Below are 26,585 nucleotides of genomic sequence, written 5' to 3'. Positions count from 1 at the left end.
CTTGCTTTGTGGTCCAGCATGTGATCTATCCTGGAGAAATGTTCCATGTGCACCTGAAAAGAATGTGTATTCTGCTGCTTTCAGGTGGAATGCTCTATAAATATCAATTAAGGCCATCAAATCCAATGTGTCATTTAAGGCCTGTGTTTCCTTATTGATTTTTTGTCTGGATGATCTGTTCATTGATGTAAGTGGGGTGTTAAAGTTCCCCCACTATCATCGTGTTATTGTTGACTTCCCCTTTTATGGCTGTTAGCATTTGCCTTATATATTGGGGTGCTCCTATGTTGTGTGCATATATATTTCTAATTGTTATATCTTCTTCTTTGATTGATCCCTTGATTATTATGTAGTGTCCTTCTTTGTCTCTTGTAACAGTCTTTAAAGTCTATTTTGTCTGATATGAGTATTGCTACTCCAGCTTTCTTTTGAATTCCATTTGTATGGAATACCTTTTTCCATCCCCTCACTTTCACTCTGTATACATCCGTAGATCTGAAGTGGGTCTCTTGTAGACAACATGTATATGAGTATTGTTTTTGTATCCATTCAGCCAGTCTGTGTCTTTTGGTTGGAACATTTAATCCATTTACATTTAAGGTAATTACCCATATGTATGTTTTTATTACCATTATGTTAATTGTTTTGGATTTGTTTTCACAGGTCTTTTTTCTTCCCTTCCTCTTCTGTTCTCTTGTTATTTGATGACTATCTTTAGTGTTGTGTTTGGATTCCTTTCTTTTTTGTTTGTGTGTACCTATTGTAGATTTTTGGTTTGCAGTTACCATGAGGTTTTGGTATAGCAGTCTGTCTACATACCAGATTGTTATAAGTTGCTGGTCTCTTAATTTCAAATGCATTTCCAATATCCTGCATTTGTACTCTCCTCATGATTGTTGGTTTTGATATCGTATTTGTGTGTGGATGATTTCCTACCTTTACTGTATGTTTGCCTTTACCAGTGAGCTTTCCCATTTGTAATTTTCTTGTTTCTAATTGTGGCCTTTTATTTTCAACCTAGAGAAGTTCCTTATGCAATTGTCGTAAACCTGGTTTGGTGGTGCTGAATTCTGTCAGCTTTTGCTTGTCTGTAAAGTTTTTGATTTCTCCGTCAAAACTGAATGAGAGCCTAGCTGTGTAGAGTATTCTTGGTTGTAGGTTTTTCCCTTTCATCACTTTAAATACATTGTGCCACTTCCTTCTACCCTGCAGAGTTTCTGGTGAAAAAATCAGCTTATAACCTTATGGAGATTCCCTTGTATATTATTTGTTGCTTTTCCCTTGTTGCTTTTAATATTTTCTCTTTGCCTTTAATTTTTGTCAATTTGATTAATATGTGACTCAGCATGTTCCTCCTTGGTTTTATGCTGTATGGGACTCTGCACTTCCTGGAGTTGGGTGACTGTTTTTTCCCCCGTGTTAGGGAAGTTTTTAGCTATTATCTCTTCACGTATTTTCTTAGGCCCTATCTCTCTCTCTTCTCCTTCTGGGATCCCTGTAATGCGAATGTTGGTCTAATGTTTAATGTTGTTCCAGAGGTCTCTGAAACTGTCCTTATTTCTTTTCATTCTTTTTTCTTTATTCTGTTATGCTGCAGTGATTTCCACCATTCTGTCTTCCAGCTCACTTATCCGTTCTTCTGCCTCATTTATTCTGTTATAGATTCCTCCTAGTGTATTTTTCATTTCAGTTATTGTTTTGTTCAACTATGTTTGTTTGTTCTTTATATCTTCTAGCTCTTTGTAATACATTTCTTGTACCTTCTCGGTCTGTGCCTCCATTCTTTTTCAGGTAGATTGCCTATCTCCACTTGACTTAGTTGTTCTTCTGGGGTTTTTATCTTGTTCCTTCTGTGGAACATATTCCTCTGCCGTCTCATTTTGTCTAACTTTCTGTGTTTGCAGTCTCCATTCCACAGGCTGCAGCGTTGTAGTTCCTCTTCCTTCTGGTGTCTGCCCCTTGGTGGGTGAGGCTGGTCTAGAGGCTTGTGCAGGCCTCCTGGTGGGAGGGACTGGTGCCTGCCCACTGGTGGGTAGAGCTGGGTCTTGTCCCTCTGGTGGACAGGGCCATGTCAAGGGGTGTGTTTAGAGGCAGCTGTGGGCCCAGGAAGACTTTAGGCAGCCTGTCTGCTGATGGTTGGGGCTGTGTTCTCGCTGTGTTGGTTGTTTGGTCTGAGGCATTCCAGCACTGGACCCTACAGGCTGTTGGGTAGGGCCAGGTCTTGGCGTCAAAATGGCAGACTCCCAGAGAGCTCATGCCAATGAGTACTCCCCAGTACTTCTGCCACCAGTAACCTTGTCCCCACAGTGGGCCACACCCGCCCCCCCCACCTCCCCAAGCGACCCTCCGAGACCAACATGTAGGTCTGGCCCTGGCTCCTATGTAGTCACTGCTTTTTCCCTTGTGTCCTTGTGTGTGCCTTCCAAGAGTGGAGTTTCTGTTTCCCTCAGTCCTGTGGAGTTCCTGTGATCAAGCCCCACTGGCCTTCAAAGCCAAATGCTCTGGGGGCTCCTCCTTCCGATGCCAGACCCTCAGGCCGGGATGCCTGATGTGGGGCTCAGAACTCTCATTCTTGTGGGAGAACCTCTACCATGTAATTATTTTCCAGTTTGTGGGTCACCCACCCGGTGGGTATGGGATTTGATTATATCGTGAATGCGCCCCTCCTACCATCTCATCGTGGCCTTTTCTTTGTCTTTGGATGTAGAATATCTTTTTTAGCAGGTTCCAGTGTTTTTTGTCAATGGTTGTTCAGCAGTTACTTGTGATTTTGGTGTTTTCGTGAGAGGGGGTGAACTCAAGTCCTTCTATTCCACCATCTTGTCTCTAACATCTTCAAGATTTCAGACTTTATATTACATAAGTATTACTTTCTGAGAGTTTATAGAGCTCTAGAACATATTTGCATAAAATTAGTTGATAGAAATATCATAATATTAATTCATTGGAGAGCTACTAATCTTAAAGAATATTATGAATGTATGTTTTTAAAAGTTTAATTGACATTTTAATTTTCTTAACTGCTAAAGATTTTGATTTTTCTTCCCTATTTCTTCATAGCAAAACTCCTACCAGTATGAGTATATTCTTAATCTTCTTCTGACACTGAAATTGAATTCAGTTTATTGATACTGTATCTTTGTTTTTCTTCTTTTTTATCTTGATTACACCTTTTGGATTTTTTCCAATAGATTTTCCCTTTACTCAAAAATCTTACTGGTGAATTTCTTCATTGATTATTTTTTAACCCAGCAATATCAACTTTTCTTCCACTCTACTTTATTTGGGTGTTTAGGAGTTTCAGCACACCTTTTTTTTCTTTTTCTTTTTCTTTATTTTATTTTATTTTATTTTTTTTTGCGGTACGCGGGCCTCTCACTGTTGTGGCCTCTCCCATTGCGGTGCACAGGCTCCAGACGTGCAGGCTCAGCGGCCATGGCTCACGGGCCTAGCTGCTCTGCGGCATGTGGGATCTTCCCAGACCGGGGCACGAACCCGTGTTCCCTGCATCGGCAGGCGGACTCTCAACCACTACACCACCAGGGAAGCCCAGCACACCTTTTAAAAAACATCTGTGTCATTAAATGCAATGGCTATAGTAATTCACTGTGTTTTCTAACAGTTTTTACTCCTGATAACTGTACACATTCAAGAAATCATTTAGGGACTTCCCTGGTGGTCCAGCAGTTAAGACTCCACACTCCCAATTCAGGGGGCCCGTGTTCAATCCCTGGTCAGGGAACTAGATCCAGCATGCCACAACTAAGAGCCCACATGCTGCGATGAAGATCCTGCATGCCACAACTAAAGACCTGGCCCAGCCAAATAAATAAATAATTTTTTTAAAAAAGAGAGAAATAATTTAGATGTAACCAGTATATCTTGTTATATTTCTGTTGCGTTTACCAGTTGAGAGTGCTAATATTTTTCTCATAAGATCCACTTGCAGGATTATTTGACTTTGCCTTCCATTTAGGTTTTTTTTTTTAATTTGTTTATTTATTTATCTATTTATTTATTTTTGGCTGCGTTGGGTCTTCACTGCTGAGCGTGGGCTTTCTCTAGTTGTGTGAGCAGGGACTACTCTTCGCTGCAGTGGCTTCTCTTGTTGCAGAGCATGGGCTCTAGGCACACAGGCTTCAGTAGGTGTGGCTCGTGGGCTTCAGTAGTTGTGGCATGTGGGCTCAGTAGTTGTGGCTCGCGGGCTTAGTTGCTCCACGGCATGTGGGACCCTCCAGGGCCAGGGCTCGAACCCACGTCTCCTGCATTGGCAGGCGGATTCTCAACCACTGCGCCACCAGGGAAGCCCCATTTAGGTTTTTTAAGCATAAAGTGCATTTTTTGAAACCACAGATTTGTTGAAGTCAACAAACCTTATGATTTGTCTTATGTTTTTTTATGTCTTATGATTTTGTCTTATGACTTTTGTCTTATGATTTTTTTATGGAAGTAAACATGAAAATTATGAGATAAAAATGAACTTTCATTTATTAATGGGCCCCATGACATCATTCTGTATATAGAAAATGCTATACAATTCACACACAAAAAACTAATCTGCTAGAGCTAATAAATATATTCAGCAAAATTGCAGAGTAAAAGACACAAAAATTAGTGTATTTCTATACACCGGCAGTGAACACATGAAAAGGAAATTAATATTTCATTTATGAGAGCATTCAAAAGAATATACTACCTAGGAATAAATTTAACCAGGGGAGGTGAAAGACTTGCATATTGCTATGAAACATTGCTGAAAGAAATGAAAGAAGATTTAAATAAATGGAAAGATACCCTATGTTCATGGGCTGGAAGATTTAGTATTGTTAATGTGGAGTACAGCAAGATCTGTAGATCCATTGCAATCCGTATCAAAATTACAATGGCTTTTTTTTTGGAAGAAGTAGAAGAGCTGATCATCAAATTCATATGGAATTGTAGGGGGCCCCAGATAGCCAAAACAATGTTGAAAAAGAAAATAGAAGTTGGGGGACTCAAATTTCCTGATTTTAAAACTTACTTCAAAGCTACAGTAATTGAAACAGCGAAGTACTAGCATAAAGATAGACTTATAGACCAATGGAATAGAATTAAGAGTCAAGAAATAAACCCAGACATCTATGGCTAATTGATTTTCAACAAGGGGCTAAGACTAGTTAATGGGGAAAGTATAGTCTCTTCAACTGGTGGTTCTATACAGCTGGATAACCACATGCAAACGAATGAATTTGTACCCTTACAACATGGAGGAGCCTTGAAAACATTATGCCAAGTGAAAGAAGACACAGAAGACCACATTTATATGAAATGTCTGAAATAAACAAAGTCATTGGGTCAGAAAATAGATTGCTGGTTGTCAGGGCTTAGGAAAGGAGGAATGAGGATATGAGTATGGGGTTTATTTTTTGAGGTGATAATGCTTTAAAATTAGATAGTGATGAAAGTTGACAACTTTGTGAATATACTCAGAAGCACTGAATTGTAAACTTTTAAAAAGGTGAATTTTTTGGCATGTGAATTGTATCTCAATAAAGCTATTATTTTTTAAAAGAAGAAGAGCAAGCTTATTAGCTCAGGGGTGCACAAGTATCCGAGAATATTCTCTTATTCAAGGGCCATACTCAACCCTAAATTAACATGTTTTTTCCCTAAGAACCCATCTTACCCTGTGATCTGGAGGTTCAGTGTAAGTGTAGACTATTTGTTAACAGTTGGTACTTGTAATGCTTCATTATTCCTAATCTAACCAGGTAACCCCACATCATGACCAGCAGTTTCTAGTTACAATTTTATCTCTTTTTTTCCTTTTTAATATTTATTTGGCTGCACCAAGTCTTAAGTTGCGGCACACGGCATCTTCGTTGCGGCATGCGGGATGTTTAGTTGCGACATGTGGGCTCTTTTAGTTGTGGCATGTGGGATCTAGTTCCCTGTCCAGGGATTGAACTCGGGCACCCTGCATTAGAAGCACAGAGTCTTAACCACTGGACTACCAGGGAAGTCGCATAATTTTACCTTTTATATAAATAAAACCCATTCGTCTGAGATAGTTGGTGTGGTATCAGTCATAATCTTGTTATCTAGATCCCTTTGGGCTACTGTGGCTTTTTTTCTGTCTCTATTCATTTTCTTTTTTAATTGATGAAAAATATCATATTCTTCTGAATATCCTTTACTTTGTGATCTTAGTAAGTCATGTATTGTTTTAAATTAATAAATCTGTATCAGAGGTCAGGGGAATAAACAGTTAATGGGTTCGCTCAGCTGAAATTCAATCTTAAATTGTTTCTATATGGAGCTTTTAATTAAACCTCTTCTCACTGTTCGGATAGCATGTTGAAGTCCAGCTCTTATTTGCTTTTTATATTTTTCACATTTGGAGTGAAGAGTATTTTTTTCTTATGCTAGAATAAATAAGGAATACTATTTCTTGGTGTTTCTTTTTCCTTTCTACAAACACTGATTTTTTAGAAGTTAAATTTAGGAACAGGTATATGTGTCTGTTTACTGATAATCAACTGATTCCCTTTTCTGAACTAGAAGATGTACATTTTCATATGGGATTACAACCATGAGAGTGGACAGAAGATTTATACGATGTGACGGAAATTTGGAGAGTCAAGACTTAGGCAATAGGGCTTCTACTGCCCACATTACCCTTTCTTAGTCTAATGAGATGGTGTCCTCTATAGAGCCATTGTCTCCAGAGCTGAGGCCTATTAGACCCACTAGGCAACATCCACATGTGCTTGGGGAGTGAATAACAGGGCTGGAGAGCTGCCATGACCTGAAAATGCATTCTGTGACCTGAGCCAGGTGCTTTTATTAGAAAGCCTTAGAATCTAGGATTCGAAAATTTTTGCTGTCTTCCATGGATTTTTCTGAGAGGTATCTGGGGCTTGGAATTTCCTTGTCCTTCCATTAAACATTTTCTAAGAAATTCTGAACATATATCCCTTTCTTATATTATCATTCTCTATTCTGACTCTCTGTGTGCTGCTTTTTGGAAAGTTAACTGTGTGAACTATGAGTTGTGTACTTTGCTGTATGTATGTATACTTCAACCAGGAGTTGGGTTTTGTTTGTTTGTTTTTAAGTACATATAAGAAACCATACACAGATTACCAGGTAGGGCTAGTATTGCAATCAGGAAGAGACTTTTCATCACTTGTCTTAGTGTTTTAATTTTTATAAGAAACATATTTGAAAAATAAAAGAGCAGGTTTTATAGAAAAGAAAGTTATACTGAGAGAGTTTTGATGGAAAGACAAGATAATCTCTCAATGGTAGGATTTGGGGGTTTTAAATCAAACCTGAGTTTAAATGCTGGCTCTGTTTCTTTCCTTGCTGGCTTCCACTTTTTCTTACTAAGTCTGCACAGCAGCCCACTTTGGGGACTCTCTTCATCTTGCATCTAGGAAGCATCCCAATGCAGACTTCTCACTTTTTTGGTAGTGTGATAACAGAAAGAGCAAGTACTGGAGGGTAAAAGGAGAAATGACAAATTATAGCCAGCCTGGCAAATTCAGGATACATATTCCTTCTTCTTCCAAGCATGTCATATATTTTTTTAAAATATTAAAATGCTCTTTCTCTTTTTAAAAAATATTTATTTATTTATTTAGTTAGTTATTTATGGCTGCGTTGGGTCTTTGTTGCTGTGCGCGGGCTTTCTCTAGTTGCGGCACGCGGGGGCTACTCTTCGTTGCGGTGCGCGGGCTTCTCATTGTGGTGGCTTCCCTTGTTGTGGAGCACCAGCTCTAGGCATGTGGGCTTCAGTAGTTGTGGCGCACGAGCTCAGTACTTGTGGCTCTCGGACTCTAGAGCACAGGCTCAGTAGTTGTGGCACACGGGCTTAGTTGCTCCACGGCATGTGGGATCTTCCCGGACCAGGGCTCGAACCTCTGTCCCCTGCCAATCCCCTGCATTGGCAGGCGGATTCTTAACCACTGCGTCACCAGGGAAGTCCCAGCGTGTCCTATTTTGATGAATTATACCCTTTATTCTGCATCCCTGCTCTTCACAACCTGTTCTTCATGGTCAGCCTGATGTCCTTGCTCAAAAAGCAGCTCTTTCCATTGCTAGACTCTAGTCTTCTCAGAGTAAATGCATTGGACATGGTCCCACCACAGGATAATCTTGCCATGATTGTTTTTAGAAAAATAAAGCACCAAATGTGTCTTCCTCCTCCTGGCTCTGACTAACCTCTGCTCTGTCTTGTATATTTTAGGCTTTAAAGGAGATAGATGAAGTCGGGGACCTCTTGCACCTGAAATATTCCCGTCATCGGTCGGTACCTCTATTGGACAGGCCCTTTGATGAGACTACATATGAAGAAACAGAAGACTGAGCCTTTTGGTGCTCCCCTAAAGGAACTCTCCCTCACCCAGGAGAGTGTGTGGCCTTTCCAGTCCAGTTGCAGGAACCACACTTCTTGTGCAAGAGATTTCCTCAACTACTGACGGTAGCCACCTCCACTCTAAATGATATTTTGTAAATAGTGAAAAACTGCTTCACATCCTTCCTTTGCTACATCACCTTTAAAAAGAGAGGTGACTCACTTTGCTTTTTTGTCCATTAAAAAATGTTTTATTTTATAACTATTCTACTTGTGAAATCACACTGACCCTACCCTGTCTCTGGCTAACCACGCAGGCCATTTTCCTCTCCCAGCCGCCTCACAGATGTGGGCCCATCCAAAGCTCCTGCTGGCCCTGACATTACAGCCTCGAGACTCACCTAGCCCTCCTTCCTGGGGAGCAAGTGCCTTCCACTTACTTCCAGTCCAGGTCTCAGAGGTTGCCAGCCTTGGAATCCTTGTTTAACCAGTCACGTAATCAACCAAAGCATTTTAATGTGTCTTAAGTTTAGCCATTTAAGAAAAGTAGTAAACACTAACATTGCTGAAACTCCCTGTCATTGTATATCCCTCCCTGGCCAGGAGCCTCCAAGGCTTGGTCTTATTCCATTTTGTTCTGGTCACCAGATGATATCTTCCTTCACCATCAAATGTTTCTTCGTAATGGTCACCATCTGAGGGCATGTCCAGTTTCTGGGTTCTTCCCAAGCTGGAATCTAACACTCCCACCCCCTGTTTAAAACACTTAAATGTTTTAAAAGCACCCACATCCCCCTCTGGTCAGACCTCGGTGCCGAAGTCGACTCACACCGCACCCTTCTGTGTACACAGCTGCTCCAGAGTGATGCGCCCTCCTGCGTGGTGAGGGCAGGGAGAGGGGTGACTGCTTCTTGTAGAATGTCTGTGGTCTCCTTCTGACTGCTTTCTACTTTTCAAAACTATGACAGCCTCTGCCTGGGTTTGGGTCCATATTAGGGTTTCAACTGATAAAGGAGAATGTTGGTAAATCTCCGCTCAGAAATCATTTGTCATGTTCCTAATTTAAGGATTAAAGTTTATTAACTTACCCTTTTTAGAAGATGACCCATTTAAATATCACTCTGGGGCCTCCCTGGTGGCGCAGTGGTTGAGAGTCCGCCTGCCGATGCAGGGGACATGGGTTCGTGCCCCGGTCCGGGAGGATCCCACATGCCGCGGAGCGGCTGGGCCTGTGAGCCGTGGCTGCTGAGCCTGCGCGTCCGGAGCCTGTGCTCCGCAACGGGAGAGGCCACAACAGTGAGAGGCCCGCATACTGCAAAAAAAAAAAAAAAAAAAAAAATCACTCTGAGTGATGTTTCTCTTTTATTCTTAATGTCCTAATGCAGTTCTAACCTGGCATCTGGGGCTTTTAGGGGCTCCATCTCCTTCCATTACCCCTTATTTTTTCCCTGAGAAATTCTGAACACTTATTTATTGCTAAACTGGGATCCTCTATTTTGACTCTGTTTTCATACCAAGTAAGGGGATTTCTTTCAGCGAGCTTTATACTGCTTGACCAAAGAGCAAATCTGAAAATCACCATGTTAAAGTTCTTACTTTCTTCTGTTGACCAAAGCTTAAGTGAAGAGAACTTTTGACTTTTTTTATACCCAAGATCAGCTTGTCTTTTAGTATTATAGGGGAAGGACTGGGAACAGAATGGAAAAACATTGTGTGAAAGTAGTTTTGTACATCTCTATTTTGAAATCACTCCTTTTATTGGTAAAAATTTTCAGTCCAAATTCTCCTGGGCATCTTGTCATCAGCTGTGGTATTTTTGTGCAGATACATGTAGTGGAGGATGTAAGCAATGCTATTGTTTGTGAAGTTTTGTTTTCATGTCTTAAGTTATCTTTGGTCACTCTCAGCATCTGAGAACCTTAAGCCCTTGAAATATTCCAAGGTTTTATTTTAATTTTTTAAAGAATAGAAAAAAGTGAAAAGAACCAAGTAGAGATGCCGGGACTGCATTTAGCATGTACAAGTTGAAGTAAAAAAGATTGTGGTAACTAAGTAATTAGTCCTGTAAAATAAAATACATTACTAACCTTTCCTGCACATCTAGGTGCTCACCATAGAACCCCATTAGAACCAGAGAGCTTTTGCGCTGAAGTTACTATTTAGTGATGTAGGGTTTGCAGAAGTCACAAACTTAAAGCAATGAACTTAATGGCCAGTCTTTTATTTTGGCTTGCATGAAGTCACTGCAACTTAAAATGTCACTTAATATGGGCATTTAAATATATATATATATCACTTTGCTATGCAGTTATTTCAGGATAAATGCAGTTAAGTTACAGATTTATTTTGAAGAGAGAAAACTCCTGTGATCTCTCTAGGACCTCTACTTTCTAGAGGACAAAACATTACACACACTGGTTGTCTCTTCTTGAAACTGTAATATAAATCTAGGGTCCAGTCATATCACAAATATCATTACTTAACCAAGCACTTGGGGAAACACAAGTGTATATAAATACTGTCATTGGGAATGAGTAGAAATCTGGGACAAATAAGTATTGTTTAGTACATGGTTTAACACAGCCTACTTCAAGAATCTGATGGGATTCAAACAGGCATCAGCTAACCATTACTACCAAGGCTGGTCATCAGAGTTAGTCGATAGAGGTGTGACTAATCCTTATTACTTTTTCTCATCCCTCTTATTTAGCTTTGTCTTCATCCATTTCAGGTTTATACCACCTTTTTCTGCAGATCACATCAGAAACCAGGAAGTTTATAACTAGGGGACATCAAAATCACACCCAAAGAATGGATCAAGTGGCAGTGGCAGATTCTCCTCCCACCTTTATTTGAAAAGCCTTACCGTAGAATATGGCGTACGTTCTAGAGCACTGAAAGAGAATGTTCAGGGGCAGGGTCTTTGAAGCACTAAACTTTTCGCTTTGCTTTGGAACATTTTTTCCCTTTAAAAAAACATTCTGGTCTCCAGAGCCCAGAGTACTGTTTGCTTGTTTGAAGAACTTCTCATCACTGTCTTAAACTTTCGTGATAAGGTGAGGATTTCATATGGTCAGACACCCCTCTTCCTCATGTAGTCATGGAAGGTGAACAGAAATAACCCGACACAACTACTAAGGGCTGCGTGTTTGCCTGATGCCCTTTCAGAGGCCAAGGCCCTATTTCTTCCCCCATGTGCCTCTTTCCAAATTGATGAGGGTCTCTGGCCCCTTGTCACACTGCATTGGGCAGCAGCACAGAACTTCTAGTCGTGTCATAGGCAGTGAAGAAAGAGAATTTGGGTTCTTGTTTTGTATGAATTTGTGGCAAAACCACCTAGAAAAGGTAAATACAATGGATCGTCTCCTGGTTCTCTCTCTCTTTTTTTTTTTTTTTGGCTGTGCCACGTGGCACGCAGGATCCTAGTTCCCTGACCACGGATCAAACCCGCGCCCCCTGCAGTGGAAGCGCGGCGTCTTAACCACTGAACCGCCAGGGAGGTCCCTCTGGTTCTCTTGTATAAAGAATTGCTGTGCCCTAATTCCCAGGGTGTCTTTCCTGGTGTTCTAGGTAAGCCAGAATAGGTTTTAATCTGTACCTGCTATAACCCAGGTGGTTAGAAAAAATGGGAAAGTTGTGGTTTTCCTCTGTCCACTTTCATGAAGGTCAAGAACTGTTGAGTACTTCACACAGGTAAAATCATCTTAGCCCAAAGGAGTTATGAAGAGGGATTTACGAAAATCAAAGGATTCTTCTTGGCTGTTGAACAGCTGTTTTCTTAATCCATTAAGCCAGTTAATTAAAACACCTTCCACATAAAGAAAAGCCTGTCCATTCTCTCTTCAGCTTTATCCACATGAAATGCAGTGTTCAGGCTCCTAGCCATTTGCCATGTGCCCAGATAGCTGGGTTAGAAGGCTGGCTTCCTCCCTTATCATACAGAGGAAATGCCAGGACTGGCCAGTGATCCCTTTGCTTTTAATGTGTAGAAAATGCTGTTGCCCCTTTTGTCATTTCTAGTGACTTCTGTTTTTTAAGCACCTTTTGCTATAGATTGAGCCTTTTCTAGGGAGGAAACCGAAGGGGCTAGCTTGAGCCCTCATTGGAAATGTTTATTCTAATGTCTCTGCTGAGTCTGAGGTATCACATTCCCAGTCATCCTTGTGACTGACTTGGGGGAGCTGTGGGCAAGGTCTTGTTTACTGTGTAGTGCACGTGATAAATGGCCTTATAAACTGTGATTTTTTTTGTGGTATGATGAGTTTATTAAACTGACCATAAAGAATTCAGTGGCTCTTAAACTGCCTTTACTGTGTTTTTAATGAAGCACACCCAAAGCTCTGTTCTTCTGGAGCAGTTACGGGGAGGTTGAATGAAAGGTAAAAATTAGAGCAGTGCCCTGATGTGCCAAGTGTCCTGCCTTGTTGCTGTCTGCATGGATAGTGGATCCTTCCATACACGAGGAGCCTTAAGCCCACTCAGTGTCTGCTTTTTCCAACACAGTTCCCAGCCTTCCAAGGAAGTGTGGGACATATCACTGACTAGGGGGGAGTGGTGACTTGTCTTCACCCTTGATGTTAGGTCTTGTTACCTCAGTGGTGTTAATGGTTGGAACGATAAAAAGCATCCTTGACGGTTCTTCACAGGATACTGGTGAGATCACCATGTCAGCCAGCATGCCAACAGTCTTGATGATCCCTGTCTGGATAAAGGTAGCTAACATTAAGAAGGGGGAAAGAGATAAAATAAGAATAGAGAAATAGCTTATGGAGAGCCGAGATCGTATTTTGTTGGCCCATATTTTTTCATTCCTGTAAACTGGAATTTGCAAGAGGTGCTGTGATAACCCTTCTCCAGTCCTGTAATGCTCATACAATCTGAGAAAGAGAAGGGGAAATATAAATAAAACCTTTTAAAATTTAGTGTTGTGTTAAAATGTCACTCTCTCCCTTACCCACACCCCTCCCTGGTCTCCTTTTTTTGCCAGATGACTTTTCGTTGCTGTTGTTGTTGGATGACTGTCAAGCTATAAATGATGGGTTGGGGGAGGTGTGTCCATTTTGAGAGTGCCTGTTAAGAGCTGAAGGGGAACTACTTGAGATGACTTAAGAATCATCCCATGAAATATATTGTTTTGCTCCAATAAAATACTCTGAAAGCTGTATCTGCCTCTATTCATTAAACCAGTAAATACTGAGTGCTGTTTCCATGCCAGGCACTGCACTGAGCATTACCGATAACAGCGAACAGAAAGTTATGGTTCCTACTTTTGTAAACAAACAGGCACGTGAACCATATATGTTGTATTAGAAACTGCTAAGTGCCATGAAGGAAAGGCAAAGAGCCTGATAAGATTGGAAGCAGTGTCTGGTTTAGACAGAGGTGATAGAGGAAACTTAGAATTCTAAGGATGGGAGGATCTGAAAGCAAGAGTGTGGTTGATGCTCGCACGAATGGTGAAGTGGGGCTCAGCAGGGGGTGGTAGAGGCTGCCGCACTGGGTGACTTTATGTTACACACCGGGGAAAACCAGTGAAAAGTAAGCATTGAAAAAATAAATACCCATTTGGGACTTTGCTGGTGGCGCAGTGGTTAAGAATCCACCTGCCAGTTCAGGGGACACGGGTTTGAGCCCAGGTCCGGGAAGATCCCACATGCCGCGGAGCAACTAAGCCCGTGCACCACGACTACTGAGCCTGCGCTCTAGAGCCCGCGAGCCACAACTACTGAGCCCACGTGCCGCAACTACTGAAGCCTGCGTGCCTAGAGCCCGTGCTCCCCAACAGGAGAAGCCACCACAATGAGAAGCCCATGCACCACAACGAAGAGTAGCCCCTGCTCGCCACAACGAGAGAAAGACCATGCGCAGCAACAAAGACCCAACGCAGCCAAAAATAAATAAGATAAATTTTTAAAAATTAAAAAAAAAATACCCATTAGCATGCTTTTTTGTAGACAATGACAAGTTGATAAAATTTATGTGGAAATGCAAAGGACCTAGAATAGTCAAAACAATTTTGTAAAGAAACTTATACTACCTGATTTCAAAACTTTGTACAAAGCTACAGTACCCAAGACTGCAACTGGCATTAGATTAGTCATATAGAACAATAAAACAGAATAGGGAGTCCAGAAATAGACCCACATGTGTATGGTTAGCTGATTTTTGACAAAAGTGCCAAGTTAATTAAATGGGGAAAGGACCTTCAACCTTACGTCACATACCACAGTTGACTCAAATCATAGACCTGAGCATAAAAAATAAAAAAATATGAAACTTCTTGGAGAAAATATAAAAGAAAGTCGGTGACTTTGGGTTAGGTGGCAATGATTTCTTCAGACACAAAAAGCATGACTGAAAAAAACTGATAAACTGGACTTTATCAGAATGAAAATTTCAGAAGACAATGTAGTTTGCAGACTGGGATAAAATGTCCAGAGTACATATATCCGACAAAGGCTCTCTGTTTAGAATATATAAAGAGTCCTTAAAGCTCAATAAGGCAAGATTATGAAATTAAAAATTGGCAGAAGATTTGAACAGACACTTCACAAAAGGAAGTATACTAATGGCCAATAAACACATGCAAAAATGCTCAATATCATTGGTCATTAAGGAAAGGCCAATTAAAATTGCAATAAAATTCTACTACTCACCCACCCTCTAGAATGGCTAAATAGAAAAAGAATTACAGGGCTTCCCTGGTGGCGCAGTGGTTGAGAATCTGCCTGCTAATGCAGGGTACACGGGTTCGAGCCCTGGTCTGGAAAGATCCCACATACCGCGGAGCAGCTAGGCCCGTGAGCCACAACTACTGAGCCTGCGCGTCTGGAGCCTGTGCTCCGCAACAAGAGAGGCCGTGATAGTGAAGAGGCCCGCACACCGCGATGAAGAGTGGCCCCCGCTTGAGGCCCGCGCACCACGATGAAGAGTGGCCCCCGCTTGCCACAACTAGAGAAAGCCCTTGCACAGAAACGAAGACCCAACACAGTCAAAAATAAATATATAAATAAATAAAAGATTACTAAAAAAAAAAATTACAATACCAAGTGTTGCCAAAGGTGGGAATGCAAAATGGTACAGCCGTTGGAGAAAACAATTTGGCAGGTTTTTGACACCAATTTCACCCAAGAGAAGTGAAAGCATGTCCACAAGAGAATTGGCACTTGAATATTCATAGCTCCTTTATTCGTAATAGCCCCAACCTGGAAACAATCCAAATGCTATCATAGTTCATGGGAAAAGCAGCAGAATGGTCATATGATGAATACTACTCAGCTGTGAAAAGGAACAAATTACTGACACCTACAACTAGATGGATGAACCTCAAAACCATGCTCAAAGAAAGAAGCCAAACAAAAGAATACATGAATGTGACTACACTGATACAAACGTCTAAAAAGGCAAGACTAACCTATGATGACAGAGTGGAGAAGTGCTTACCAGGAGCCAAGGGTAGGGAGGTAGGGATTAACTGTACAAAGGGACTGTTAAAAGATAATTTTCAAAAACGAATAAAATCATGACTCTCTTACAGATGTAAAAATGAAAGATTTTATTTAACTCATTAATGAGAAAACTGTTAAGGGTATTACAGCCAATTCAAAGGAGATATTGAAAAACAGAAACTTTATAGGTCAGGAATACTGAAGTGAATGTACAAATGAAGACAAAACTGATTTCTTCCACACAGCGGGAGGGAGGTCAATTGAACCTCCACAGAACAGGACAGAATTTGCATTTATATAGACAAGAAGTATTTTGCTTTGCTATTAGTTACTTACAACCTACAAAGTTGTAAAACAGCCCCAAGACAATGAAAGACTAGAATCAGATAACTTAAAAGGATGCACTGTATGTAGACAATGCATTATTTTCCACTGAAGCATATTTATTTTTCCTGCAGTGCACAGAAGGATATTGGAGTGATGAGAAATTTCTAAGTCATGATGGTGGTGGTAGTTAACTGGATGTATACATTTGTCAAAACTCATTGAACTGTACAATTAAAATAGGTGTGTTTATTTTATGTAAGTTATATCTCAATAAAGTTGATTAGAAAAAGAAAAGAATAACCAACAGCATTTGGGGAGGAGAGAGTGAGAACGAGTAGATACAGCAGGACTAATCGGGAGGCTATTATAGCTGGCCAGGTAAGGGGAAGGGCTCCCATTAGCAGTAGTTACTGATTTGGAGACAGATACACATGAATGAATGAATTCCTTATTTTCAAACTTCATGTTTAATCTGGGGGAAGGTTCAAAAGTTTGATGAAAAGACAAAATATTCGACTGGATGTGAAAATAGTTTTACAAAAAAAAAAAAATCCTAAAAAACAAAGAACACAGTGGCCTCGCATTTAGTAAAAGCAGTATGGCGTAGCAGGTTGCTCAAATGCTAGGTTTCTTTGGGCTAATATTTGAGTGTTTAGCATGTACCAGACATCTTATTAGGCTGAACCACATGAAATTGCCAACATTTGACCCTTTTGACCCAGAAGTGGCAACTTCATGTAGTTCATCCTAATATAAGTCCTTAGATTCTTATTTACTCCTCACATCTGTGAGGTGGGTAGCCCCTCCCTACACCCCACACTTTTACAGATGACAAAAGCACCCACCAAGGGGTCAAAGAATTTGCCCAATAATATCACCTTCTTAGTAAATGATAGAAGCAAGGTTCAAACCCCTGTGGCGAACTCCAGATCGGCATTGTAACTAACGCCTGTGATGCACTATTCAAAACACCGCAGAAGGACTTCCCTGGTGGCACAGTGGTTAAGAATCCGCCCGCCAATGCCGGGGACATGGGTTCGAGCCCTGGTCCAGGAAGATTCCACATGCCGCGGAACAACTAAGCCCGTTCGCCACAACTACTGAGCCTGCGCTCTAGAGCCGGCGAGGGAGAGCCCCATGCCACAACTACTGAAGACAGTGCGCCTAGAACCCGTGCTCCACAACAAGAGAAGCCACCACAATGAGAAGCCCGCGCACCGCAACAAAGAGTAGTCCTCCTCGACGCAACTAGAGAAAAGCCCGCACGCAGCAACGAAGACCCAATGCAGCCAAAAATAAATAAATTTATTAAAACAACAACAACAACAACTGCAGAGTCCTGGGCAGTGCTGTTAGGGATAGGAATGGTTTCTCAGAAATGTGCTTAGTCTCCTAAGAGTTTCTAAGGCTAAACCCAGATCCCAAATTTTACCCTATGGCCAGGTTTCTGGCATCCTTCCCAGCACTTCCAGGGATCTGCTGTCCCTGCCCAGAAACCAGGAAGCCTTTGTGTTCCTCCATATGGCCCCTGGGTAGGCATCTTCCTAATAATGCCTTCTGACTGCTCCTCACCTACCTGTCCAAACCCCACCTGCCCTGTGTCACGGAGCTCACAGTCCCTAACAGCCCCCAGCCATGAAAATCGTCACTGCCACTCATAGTTCCTGATCATTATCATAAGCTGAGGTTTTATTTCATGACCGCACGCCCTACACGGGAGGGTCACTGCACGAGTGTCCCTCTGGAGGGAGTGGGTGGCCCCACTGTTTTACCCAGGATGAAACTAGGTGACACCCAGTGGCAGGGCAGGATCTCTGACCACTCCTTCAAACGTGGCTAGCTGCTGTCCTTCCGGGACTTTATCCTCACATCTGAGTCTCAGCTCTCTCCTGGCTCTTGAAGTGCTGGGAAATTGGGTGCAGAGTGGCAGGTGTTTTTTCGAGTCTCCACCTCCAGCAGGGGAGCTGGAAGAGCCTTGGGGGAGTTACTTCCAGGCCTTCCTCCCCAAGCCACCCTACCTTGGTGCACATTTGCCCAAGAGCTGAAGGCTCCCGCGTTGGGCTGCGGCGCATCCCTAGCCCGCGAGGCTCTGGCGGTCGGTGAGCCCCGGCGTCGCCCTCAGGACCCCGCAGGAGTCGCACAGTTGGACTGGAGAGCGCCGGCAGGCGGGCTGCGACTTTCCCCGAACAGGAATTCAGTTGGGGCTGCGCCGGCGACAGCGGCGGGCACTCAGGGCGGGGAGGCGGCCAGATCAAAGGGAGCCGCCCGCTGGGCCAAGACTTGTCCGGGAGCGCGAGGGGCCACCCCTCCGGGGAGGGCGGGGGACACCCCGAGCGCCGACCCGAGAGCAGCCCGGGCGCCCACGCCGGGCCAGGGAGAGAGAGAGGGAGAGAGAGAGGAGAGAGAGAGAGAGAAGAGAGAGGAGAGAGAAGAGAGAGGAGAGGAGAGAGAGAAAAGACAGAGAGACAGAGAAGAGAGAGGAGAGAGTAGATAGAGAAGAGAGAGAAGACAGAGAGAAAAGAGAGAGAAGAGAGAGAGAGAGAAGAGAGATCAGAGAGAGACAGAGGAGAGAGAGAGAGAGAGGAGAGCCGCGCGCCCCCGCCCCGCGCGCCCCCGCGGCCGCCGGAGCTCCCCTCCCGAGCCCTGAGCGCTGGCGCTGCCGGGCCTGCGCCGCCGTCCCAGTGCTCCCGCCCCCGGAGGAGGCGAGGCCCGGCGTCAACCGACTCGCCGGAGCGGCCCGGGAGGCGCGAAGGCGCCAGGCGGAGCAGCCTCGGGAGGGAGAGGATGCCTCGACTCCCCGGCAGCGCGGCGCTCCCCCTCTGCGTGGTGCTGCTGACCGCGCTGCTGGCCGCGGTGCGAGCGCTCCCCCTGCGGAAGCCGCGGGGCCCCGGCTGGAGCCACGTGAGGCTGGCGGAGGTGAGCGGCGCGGCGCGGGCTGCGGCGCGCTGGGTTCCTGCTCCCCCGGCCCCCAGCTCTGGCCGCGCGGGGAGCAGGACCGGGACGCGAGTGGTGGCCCCCGAGTGCGAGGGGCGGGACCGGCCCGGACGTCGGCGGGCATCGGGCGGTGGCCAGGTGCGCCGGACCTGCGGAAAACACCCCCGGGCTGTGAAGCAGGTCACCCTGGGGAGAAACGTTACGTCTGTGCTGAGTTTGGTGCGCAGACACCCTGCAGCCTCCCGGCTTCCTTTCCCATCCGCCCGCCGCGTCCCCGCGGCTGCCTCGCCCTGAGCGAACCTCTCCTGCAGCCATGAGGTTCAGGTGCGCGCTCCGAGAGGAGTCCGGAGGCTGCTCAAGGACCGCAGCGCTTTGCGGAGTGGCGGGCGGGTGTTGCTGAGGTTCCAGCGGCGAAGTGAGCCCCTGGTGCAGCCTCTTCAATCAAATCTTCAAAGGATTTGGGTCCTTTAGGGTGTGAATTGAGAGAAGGTGAGGTAGTAAGTGGGGGCCTCCAACTTGCTGGGTGGGACCTTTATATCATTAGGTACTTGAACAAGCAGAAGAGGTCGGTAAGAGGTAGAGGAGCGCTTTCTGGGGTTGGGGAGGGGCTGTGAGTGGGCTTTTGCGGGCGACTGAAGACAGAGGAGTGAGACCAAGAGTAGTTTAGACACGAAGAGAAATCACCGTCTGCCAAAACCCGCGTCTCCCGTCGCCAGGGGTCAACGGTCCAGCCGTTCCCTCCTGGACCACAGCGGACTCATCCCCATGGGGACAAAGCCCGCCAGACTTGTTGCAGGGTTCACGGGAGCAGGCCTGTGTGGCAGGGGGTCCTGGCCTCTCAGTGCACGGAGCAATTCTAGGGGGAGGCCGGAGTGGCTCTTCTCATTTTCCAGATGAGGACACTCAGGGCCCGAGGCGGGTGCAGGAGAGCAGTGAAGTGAGCGAGAGCCTGAGCCTGGGGCCCTGTCAGTGCCCAGGCTGCTGAGGCCCTCCAGAGGCAACGGGAAGAAAGCACGTCCCCTGCATTTGAGGAGGGGGGGGTGGTCTCTGTGGACCCTTGTTTGTCCATCTTTTTTTCATGACTGCCCTCCCTCCTAAGGAGATTTTTAGACTCTATTTGTTCTAAGTGCCTCCCCCATGAAATTTTAATACCACAGATATGCTCTCTATTCATGCACTAAGGCCCTTTGGAGTGTTACAAACCATTGTTTTGCAATAATACTTAGATTTTTTTGCCTCCTCCTCCAAGATCTAATTTTTGCCCCTGTTGAGAGTACGTCCTGTAGACCAGGCGTTCTCAGCCTCCACACCACCATCATCCTGGGGTTACACACGTCTTTGTTGTGAGTTGTAGCCTTGTAGGATGTTTAGCGGCATTGCTGGCCTCTACCCACTAGATGCCTGTAGCACCCGCTGCCCAGAGCCAGACGTCATTTCCTGTGGGATACCCCCTCTTCCTGCCCGTTGTTAGGAGCCACAGCTGAAGACAAATCTAGAGGAACCGAACAGCCTCTGGCCAGTCCACTTCCTCAGTGGAGATGACAATGGAAAATAAAATCAACTGAATTGGTATAAATACTTCTTTACTTACCCCTTTGATTGTAATTATTTTTAGTATGTTTGCCAGATCTTCCCCCAAGGCCAGCCCAGAGGATGAGTTACTTCAGAGCCAAAGTCATATCCCCAGCCCTGGTACAGAGCCTGGCAGAGCCCTCAGAAACATGTTCAAACAAATTACTGGCATGGAGGAAAAACAGAGCTTGCAGCCCGAGGCCTGGGGTTCTGGTCCCAGCTGGTTATTAACTCACGTGTGACTCCCCTTGGACAATTTCCTGACATTTGAAAGGAGGGGCTAAGTCACCTCCATGGTCCCGTCCAGCTCAAGCGTTGTTTCCCATGTGTGAATGATGTGTGCTAAAGCAGTCGCACGTCGAAGGTGTGAGCTGAGGAATCGTGTTGAAAGAGTGCACACTGCTATTCTAGGGCCTTGGTGATGTGTCAGACATCACTGACCAGCCCAGGGGGCTTTGTGAAGAAGCTGAGGAACATAAACCCCCCCTGGATCCAAAGGTGTAGGATGACTGCAGGGCAGTAAGCATCGCTTGGGCCTGACAGACTCAGTACAAAGTACTTAACATGATGTCATTTCATTGTCAAATATCTGACATGGGCATCATTCCCATTTTCCAGATGAAAACAATCGAGGCACAGAGATGGTAAGCCTCACTGGGATTGGGAGCCAGGTCTGTCTTTCCAGAGCTACACTGAGACCTTTGCGTGTCATGCTCCAGCCTGCTCATCTAAAGTCTTGAAATCATTACTATCGTGAGCAAAATATGCCATCCTCTCTCTGGGCAGGCCTGTTGCTGAGCCTCAGTTTACTCCCACAGTCGAGTGGGAATGAGAACCCACTTTGTTGGGTGGCATGCGGGGTGAGAAAGCACTGTCCACGTGGGTGGCCTCGTCGTTACAAGGGGCTGGAGCCACGCAATTTGTGGGGTGCTGGACGAGCAAAGAATGATACAGCTCTGCCTTGGGTATCTTCTATTCTAGTCGGGATCAGAACACCACCCAAACAACTGCAGGGCATTTTGTGTTCCTATAGTCTTGTTGTCCTCATTTGAAGGACAAGGAAACTGACAATGGGTCCAATAACTAAGCCAGGGTCCAAACCCAGCTTTGCTTAATTCTCCAGCCCCTGGGCACCTAACCCTGGCACTCACCACCTCCTAGGCCAGCAAGGGAAGACCCTGGGGCAGGGCGGAGGGGAGCTGGGGACTTGCAGCCACAAGAGGATAATGGAGGTTAGAACTAGGCAAGAGAGAAGAATTGATAGAGGGCAGCTCCTCGGCTTCAAGGACTGTCCCGCAGGAAGGATTCCCCCACGGGGCAGAGCTGGGCACATTTCATGCTGCAGCAGCAGGGGTTCAGCTGCCATGGGAGGAAGTACTTTGTGAGGGTGCAGGCTGAGATGAAGGACTAAACACAGAGGAAGGAGCTCCCCAAACCCGGGTCAGCGTCACGCACGTGGTAGGGGTACTTAGGCAGCACTTCAGTCCTGGTGCGTCATCCAGCCAGTTACCTGGCAGCAGGGCCTGGACTGCAGGAGGGGCATGGTGGGTTGAAAGGTCTCATCTGCCAGGTGGGTGGCACCGAGAAGCAGGTATTTTTCTGAAGATAGGCCTTCTTTGGTTGGGGTCTTTCTGGCCTAATCAGTGAGCAACTGACAGAAGGGGAACTGGAACCCAGGTCTGTGTGAGGCGAGCCTGTGGCCCTGCCCTCCGCCACCTCCTGCAGCTCGGCACCTTCCCGCCTCTTGACTGTGAACTTTGTTCTCCCTCCAGACCATTCTTCTCCCTCTGAGAGGTCGGAACCACGGGAAAGGTGGTTGAGGGAGAGAAGGAAGGTCAGGAACTGAGACCTGGAGGCTGGGCTGCTCAGTGGTCCCAGGCAAGTCCCAGCCTCGCTGGATCTCAGTCTCCTAATCGTCCCTGCCCTTCTCACCTCGCTTGGTTGTTATGAGGATCAACAGGAAGGATGGATATGAAAAGCAGAATATCCTGTCCTAGTGTTTTGTTCATTCGACACATTCCGCACCCCACAGTGGCAGGCAGTGAACCAGAAGGTGCTGCCCGTGCCCGGAGCTGGCAAAGCACAAGGATTAAGAGCACAGGCTCTCTAGCCAGATCATCTGCCTCAAAACCGGGTCTGCCAGCCCCCCGTGTAACCCTGAGCAAGTTCCTCCACCTCTCGGATCCTTGGCTGCCTCCCTAGGAAGTGAGGGTGATGCTGGTACCTCGTGGTTGTGAGGATTCATTGGGTCCGTACCTGCAGGGTGATCGACAGCACTGGCTTCGTAGTTCATGGGGCCCAGTGCAGAATGAAAACGTGGGGTCTCTAAGCATTTCAAGATGGCAACAGCAGAGCAGTAAACCCTGTGCAGCGTGCTGTACAAGTGCACAGGTCACACAGCATGAAGCCAGCCCTGGTGCTTGGAGGGTGTGCTCTGAGGTAGGTCTCCCTCCCAGGCCAGGGTGGGCTGGGTTAGAACAGCGCACACCAGTGAGGAGGGTGACATCCAACCCCACTCCTCTGCCGGTGGTCCTCTGGCCTGTCTGGAGAAGCAACCGCCTTTGAATGATGGGGCTCCAGCACCTCCGGGAAGCCGTGGTGACTGTGTGTGCAGCCGGGCTCCGTAGGGATGCACCCGGGCCTCAGCAGTGGCTGTGCAGAGGAGAGATGCTGGACTGCACCTGGCAACTGGATTTCATTATCCAGAACAAGTTCCTGACCCCTGAGAGGAGGCAGAGGGGAGAAGGGAGAGTGGGGGGACTGTGAGGGGAGCTGAAGCAGGTTAGCAGGCAATGCTCAAGCAATGCAGTAAGGGTTTGTGGGTAGGGGGGGCTCTTATGTTAACTGGAAACACATGGGTCAGGGCTGCCCTGCCAAGCCTGGGAGCATATGCGTGGGCCCGTGTGTGTGTGTGTGTGTGTGTGTGTGTGTGTGTGGACACATCTTGGTGTATATCTATATATCTCATGTTTATCTGGGTAATGACACCATCCCCAAAAGAATGGAGCTGTGTATTTGTACATGTGTGAAACTCCACATTTAAGCATAAAAGATGTGGGAGGTGGTCCCGTGGGATAGGGCAGGTGTTCTTAAACAGGTGGGAGCCTCCAAAGTTGCTTCAGAATGTCATGGAAATACACCGCCCAGAGATCTGCATCAGTAGTGGAGGGGGGCGGTCTTCAACCCAAGTAAGATGTAAAGAACCAACACCGTGCTGGTGAGAGGGGTGCTGCCCGCTCTCTCTCTGAGAACTATCTATCACCACCTCTAGGTAACACTCACTGCATGTGCCAGGCGCCGTTCTAACTCAACAGCCCTATGAGACAGGGATGGCCGGCCGTTTCCCTAATTTACAGGAGGAGAAACTAAGGCAGATTAAGTAACCTGCCCACGGTCATACAGCCAGTAGGTGTCCAAGTTGGGGTTTGATCCCAGGTGATGTGGCCTCCAGCCTGCACTCCTTACCACCACCTTCGGGGCCAGACAAGAAGATGAAAGCCGAAGCGCTTTTTGAATGCAGAGGGGGTTGCGCTTGAGGGGTAATTGGCCTGACTGTCTGCGCAGGCGCGTGTGCACCGATGCCTGGGCGTTGAGATCCGGCAGAGCTGAGTTTGAGCCTAAGCTCCCATAGTGTAACCTGTGAGACCTTATGGAAACCCCTTACCCTCTCTGAGCCTCCACAGCCTCATCGTTGACACAGAGATAGTCACACTCACCCCTCATCAGTGCTGGCATTCATTCAATCACTCAGAAATGATTTACTGAGCGCCTGTACTGTGCCAGGCACTGTGCTAGGCACGCGATACAGCGTGACAAAGCAGACAGACATTTCTACCTGCACGGAGCTTACACCCTAGCTGAAGTAAGTGTCAGAAGGTATGTAAAGGGCCTGGTCCAGGCGCGGTACGGAAGATGCGCTCAGACGGTGCTTACACGTCAGGGCTCTGAGTGCTCTGCCCACATCCCTGCAGGCCTCACTTCCAGTTGCCTGAGGGCTTTTGCTGGCACTAGGGCCTGCTCTGAGCTGTGCACGGCCAGCCCGAAGCGCCTGGAGTGCCCATCCTCTCCCCCACCCAGCCTCCCTCAGCCGATGACCAATGGCATAACTGAGGCGCCCAGTGGGATGCGCTCCAGTTGTGCACCGTGGTCACTGGCTTCATGGAGCATTCTTTACTAGCTGCCTCCCTCCCTGACTTGCTGCCTCACTCCCTGCTGGTGTCTCCAGGGATCACTTTCCAAAGGAACCACTTGCCCTTGAATCTTTGTCTCAGGGTCGGCTTCTCAGGGAACCCAAACTAAGATCAGATGTCCCCCTCCGCTCCGGGGAGTTCCCCAGGGGCTGACACACAGGGCAGGAGGCTCCAAGAGAGGAAGGGTGGTGTGTGTGGCTGTGATGTTGAGCCAGGGCTTTCTGTGGTCTCTGCTCATCGTCTGGTCCGATTGGGGAGGGGTGGAAACGGACACTTTGAATGCCTGCTCAGTACCAGCTCTGTCCCATCACCATTTCCATTTTACAGATGAGGACGCTCACAGAGGTTATGTCACCTGCCAGGGTCCCACAGGTCAGAAGCCAGGCCACCACTGGCATTCAGACGCAGGCAGCCTGACTCTAGAGCAGGGTCTCTTAACTGCAGCACTGTTGACATTCTGGGCTGGATAATCCTTGCTGTGATGTTGTGCTATGTATGCATTGTTAAGATTTCTGGTTTCTACCCACTAGATGCCAGTAGCACCCCCTTCCCCGCCCCAGCTGTGACAACTACAAATGTCATTGCCAAATGTCCACAGATGAAACCTGGTGTTTGTGCCCAGGAGGCTGGGGTATCTAAATCAGCTAGAAAGGCTGCAGACCCTGAACTGCTGCTGCCCCAAGTCTGCCTGTTTCTGTGCCCAGAGGCTGCAGACAGAGGAACTGCTGGGCAAAGTCTCGGGGACAGTTAGGGCTTCCGTGGAATGATGGGTGGGAACTGCTAGGAAGGTGGCATCTGGGGATGCTCCAGGCCTCCAGGATTGGCCAGAGAAGGGGTTGGGTTGTTCCATTACTCATCTATCCATCTTCTGCTCATCCGTCCCGGCTATCTGGACCAGAACACTTTCACTCATCGAGAGACTCTGGGCCCCGGTTGAGATGGGCCCACGGCTGCCCTGGGACCAGGTGTTTAGCGCAGGAGCCTCGTTCATTTTGGTTGTTTTTTGTTTTGTTTTGTTTTGTTGGCTGCGCCACGTGGCATGCGGGATCTTAGTTCCTTGATCAGGGATCGAACCCGTGCTCCCTGCAGTGGAAGCGTGGAGTCTTAACCGCTGGACCACCAGGGAAGTCCCAGTGCAGGAGCCTTGGAGCCAGGCCTCTGGGGACCACAGAAGGAGGGGGTCAAAGGGGAAAGACATGAGAAACAAGACTGATTCAGCCCCTGATTTGTGAAGTAGACTCTCAGCGCTCCTGCCTGCAGTGTTGGAGCATGCTGGTTAAGAGTGTGAGCTCTGGCTGGCTGGTTCAAATCCTGCTTCTAACAGTAAATGTCTGTGTGACCTCAGGCAAGTTACTTGCCTTTTCTGTGCCTTAGTTTTCATGATCAAAATGGAGATGACAGCTAGCCCTTACCTCTGAGGGTTGTTGGGAGGATTAAACGAGTGATTTAAGTGTTTAGAATAGTGCCTGCCACAGGGGATGCTGTGGAAGTGTTTGATAAAGAAAATTCTGACAATCCTTCCAGGTAGGAATTATTATTCTCATTTTGTTGATGGGAAATCATCAAATTGAATGAGCAAGTGAGAAGGAGAGCTGCGATTTGAACCCAAGCTGATCTGACTCTCCAGACCCATGTTTTTCAGCCGTACCACACTGTCCGAGGTATGAGGCGGGAGGTGGGCTCAAGGCTGTGGCCCACAGGTGAGGTCCACAGGCTCCTGGCCCCTGAGGCTCACCAGGCAGCCCTGGACAGGGCTCTTTCTGCCCTGGTGTAGAG

General features: G+C 46.4%; 2 protein-coding genes across 4 annotated transcripts in view; both read left to right on the top strand.

Annotated features, from left to right (window-relative positions):
* SPTLC2 (serine palmitoyltransferase long chain base subunit 2) overlaps positions 1-8,603 on the top strand; it is a 111,556-nt gene extending 102,953 nt beyond the window's left edge. For both annotated transcript variants that reach the window (XM_027120172.1, XM_027120173.1), the window contains exon 12: positions 8,231-8,603. In XM_027120172.1, coding sequence (XP_026975973.1) covers positions 8,231-8,350 — 120 coding nt within the window. In that variant the 3' untranslated portion in view covers positions 8,351-8,603. The remainder of the gene's footprint in view (positions 1-8,230) is intronic.
* Positions 8,604-18,675: 10,072 nt separating this feature from the next.
* The window catches only part of ISM2 (isthmin 2), a 17,085-nt gene continuing 9,175 nt past the window's right edge, over positions 18,676-26,585 (top strand). For both annotated transcript variants that reach the window (XM_027120171.1, XM_027120170.1), the window contains exon 1: positions 18,676-19,029. In XM_027120171.1, the coding sequence (XP_026975972.1) occupies positions 18,898-19,029 (132 nt within the window). In that variant the 5' untranslated portion in view covers positions 18,676-18,897. The remainder of the gene's footprint in view (positions 19,030-26,585) is intronic.

Source organism: Aethalodelphis obliquidens, unplaced genomic scaffold, assembly GCF_003676395.1.
Source record: "Aethalodelphis obliquidens isolate GAN/ISIS:26980383/991018 unplaced genomic scaffold, ASM367639v1 scaffold21, whole genome shotgun sequence".
NCBI classification, from domain to species: Eukaryota; Metazoa; Chordata; class Mammalia; order Artiodactyla; family Delphinidae; genus Aethalodelphis; species Aethalodelphis obliquidens.
Note: the sequence above shows the minus strand (reverse complement) of the source record. Positions and strands in the feature narration are given on the sequence as shown.